The following is a 3,655-nucleotide window of genomic DNA, read 5'->3' on the forward strand; positions in this document are numbered from 1 at the left end:
TGTCTCAAACCCGCCCGTGGGTTCTTGGCGGGTACCCGTGGGTTACCCAAAATACCCAAAGTTAGCATAATTTTTGCATAAATCGGATTAGTCATTGATTAATTTTCGGTAATTTAACATTGTAACATATTTCCTGCTCAAGAATGGCAACAAACTTTGTCGAAATATATATATGCTTAACCTCTCACTTCATGCGTATTACCTCTGTACTCTATAAACCGACCGAACTCCTGGTCAATGCTATGATCAAAAGTGTTTACATAATGCTAACGGCCACCTATACCTCCCATCTAAATATATACCAAAAATACACCTTTTTAATGCCCCCTTTCCCTTCATAATTGCATTCAGGTTCTCATGGGTTCTCATGGGTTTTTGGGTCCGAACGGGTTTTGGGTACCCATTCGCGCGGCGACGCGGTCTGACGCGCAAAAAATGGACATGTCTAAAACCGCAAAAGCAAAAGAAAAATGAACACCAGCAGCTGTAATAAACTACCCATCAGCCACTTTGATGATGTTTCGCCATTCACATCCTCTGGGTTATCTCAATCGCCACTATGGCTTCGTCTAGTTCAAGCTCATCAAGGTTAATGCCTCATTCATTCAGCCCTCTGCAATCAATTGAGCCATCATCAGATCCAATTCTCGAGTCAGACTTCCGCTCGTCAGTATGTTTTGATAATAGTCATGCTATTAGTATTGAATGCTAGCTAACCTATGGTAAAGCCTTTTACTAGACCCTATTTCCCTCTGGGAGATCCTCCGACAATCTTGAAGCGTATTGGCCCCGGCCGTAAAAGGAATTGGGTCTTATATGACGCGGCCTATGAAGATGATTTCTTCTCCTGGTGGTTGCACACTGAGTATGGGCGACAGTTGAATGGAGGTGGAAGGTCGAGAATCAAATGGTCGATCGGGACACGCTCAGCTGAGGTCTGGAATCACTTTCACCAGGTGGCAGAGATACATACAGGTAGACCTAAGGTGGTATGTCAGTCTTGTTTGACTTTGCTGGACCACCCACACCACAAATCCAACGGCACTAGCGCCATGGGAAGGCACCAGAAATCAAGCAGCTGCCAAAAAGGCAAGAAAAGGGCAACCCAGCAAACCCTTATCCAGGATTCAATCCAAACGGCTTCAGTGGCAACTGTGACAACTGGGTCTCCGTTTACGAAAGAACAGCTGGAGGAGCAGCTCTTAAAAACCATTACTGGCCTGCGCCTGCCTTTTCAGGTGGTGGAAGATGTTGCATTCCAGCAATTGCTAAATCTGGTCCATTCTGGATCCCCCCGCTTGGAGCTCCCATCTGCAAAAACACTCCGTCGACGATTGCGTGATGCTGTGATTGAACAACATATGTCTCAATTGAAGGACTTGCCAGAGGATGCCAAGGTATCACTTGCCTTGGACTGCTGGACCAGCCCGTTCCAACAGGCATTCATGGCGATAACAGCATATTTTATTGATAGCGGGTGGAACTACCGCGAGCTTCTTCTCGGCTTTGAACCTCTGCATGGCCCTCACTCAGGGACTAATCTGAGTGACGTGTTACTTCAGCTATTAAAGGAACGAAACCTTTTGAATCGAATATTTACCGTGACCACAGATAACGCAACCAACAATGATACTTTGATTCGAGGGCTGCAGGATGTGTTGCTTTCTACTGGCGCCATTAGCTCTCGAGACTCTATCGTTCGTGTTCCTTGCATGGCCCATGTCATCCAGCTTTGTCTCAAGCAGCTTTTGGGACATATCAGGGCAGCACCTAGAAATGAGGAAGTGGGAATATCATGGTCAGACTCTCAAGTTAGTTTTCTGCGGGACTCAGTGGAATGTGGTGATGTTGCCCATACACTTGCGAAGGTTTGACCCTCTATTACTGATTAATGAGCCGCGTTGAATCTTTCTACCTAGATCCGGTCGCTCGCAGTGTTCGTGAATGCTAGTCCTCAACGACGGGATGCATTTACCTCCCTTCAGCCTGTCCATGAGCGGCTTTTCCCGATCCAGGATGTTCAGACACGCTGGAATTCTACATTTTTAATGCTTCGACGGGCGCGGAAACTGCGGATTTGTTTTGACAGATATTGCAGTGATCACGACTACACACAGTTCAAAATCAGTGATGTTGAGTGGCGGCAGATCGACTATCTTCTCCAACTCACAAAGCCGTTCTTTCAGTTCACAATGGCCCTCATGAAAACAAAGGATATAACAATCCATAGCGTCTTCCTTGTATATAGGAAGCTCCTGGAACATATTAAGAAGTCAACCCAGAGTTTGAACAAGAAGAAGATGCCATGGAAGAGGGCGATGTATGATGCTTTACTCGCGGCAAAACAAAAGCTAAGAGACTATTATGACAAAACATACCGCGATCATGGATTCCTGTATGCCACAGGGACAATGCTCGCACCCCAATACAAACTCTCGGCTTTTGGTGACACGGAATACTCTAAATGCCATAGTGAGACCTCACGGCACTATCAGGGATACCTAAGGAAGGGCTTTCTTCAATACCAACAGCAGATTCCTGATTTGTCCTTCTGTCCTACAAGGTATCATGCCCCGCAGCAAGTATCGGAGTTAGACATGCTGCTTGGACCGTCAAGCAGCTCTTTGCCCAGCAGCGGAGACCAACAGGACGAGGTGGACCGATATCTTCAAGAAGGTGGGAAACTTTCCTGGTTTCTTTTCTCTTCATCTAGAAATTGACATAATACAGGGATTGTTCCGCTCCCGCCAAGAGCTTACTGGAAAGATCATGAACATGACTATCCTGTCCTCTCCCGTCTTGCACGCGATTTACTATCTGTGCCAGCCACTGGCGCGGGGGTTGAACGACTCTTCAACAGCGCTAGAGACATCTGCCACTATCGCCGTGGCTCTCTCAACGAAAAGACAATTCAAGACCTGATGATGTTTATGTGTTCTCAGAAGTTTACTTTGGATAATAAGCAGTTCAGCTACCGTGGAAATATACTAGCAGAGGAAGACAATCAAGTGACACGTGAAGTGGAATCTGCTCTTAAAGCAACAGAGGATGAGTTCGACCCCATCAGTGATTGTGAAGAGGATGCGGCGGAAGAGGACAACCCCCAGGCTATAGAAATAGACGAAGAGAGTGAGGTCGAGAGTGAGCCAGAGACTTCTAGGATGGGTGGGATACTAATGAATATTCCTGAAGAGCCGGAGGAAGATGTTGAACTTCCTCAACTCCCGACTCCTATTATTCAACTCAGTGAGAGATCCCAAAAGCGATCATCAGGAAGGGTTACAATGCCATCCAGCAGATTAGAAGGATATGAAATATACTAGACTCGAAAATTAGATAGAAGAGCAAATGTTATAATGTTATTTTAATTCAGGCAGAGAGAGTTTCGAGATTTGTAGTTATCCTCATCCAAATCTATATTGGGGCCAAACCAAATGAATACAAGAAGATCTGAAAAATTACCGCATAATTTAATGTATGATGACAAATAACATTTTTTTGCTTTTGTGGGTTACTTGGCAACCCATATGGGTTTTTGGGTTGGGCTAAGAAAATCAAAACCCACCCATGGGTTTGCTGACTAAGACCCAACCCAGCCCATGGGCGGGTTTTTGGCGGGTACCCATGGGCTTGGGCGGGTTTTGGCGAGGTCTAG

The 3,655-nt window shown here is 45.9% G+C and overlaps 1 protein-coding gene across 1 annotated transcript; it reads left to right on the forward strand.

The window, feature by feature from the left end:
• Positions 1-1,052: 1,052 nt before the first annotated feature.
• PFICI_15412 (uncharacterized protein) lies at positions 1,053-3,323 on the forward strand (the record flags this gene model as incomplete). The annotated part of the gene is made up of 3 exons (XM_007843993.1): positions 1,053-1,868; positions 1,920-2,676; positions 2,731-3,323. The coding sequence occupies 3 exons, from the start codon at positions 1,053-1,055 to the stop codon at positions 3,321-3,323; spliced, it is 2,166 nt and encodes a 721-aa protein (XP_007842184.1).
• Between the last annotated feature and the right edge of the window lie 332 nt (positions 3,324-3,655).

Source organism: Pestalotiopsis fici (genome assembly GCF_000516985.1).
Source record: "Pestalotiopsis fici W106-1 unplaced genomic scaffold PFICI_Scf_32, whole genome shotgun sequence".
NCBI classification, from domain to species: domain Eukaryota; kingdom Fungi; phylum Ascomycota; class Sordariomycetes; order Amphisphaeriales; family Sporocadaceae; genus Pestalotiopsis; species Pestalotiopsis fici.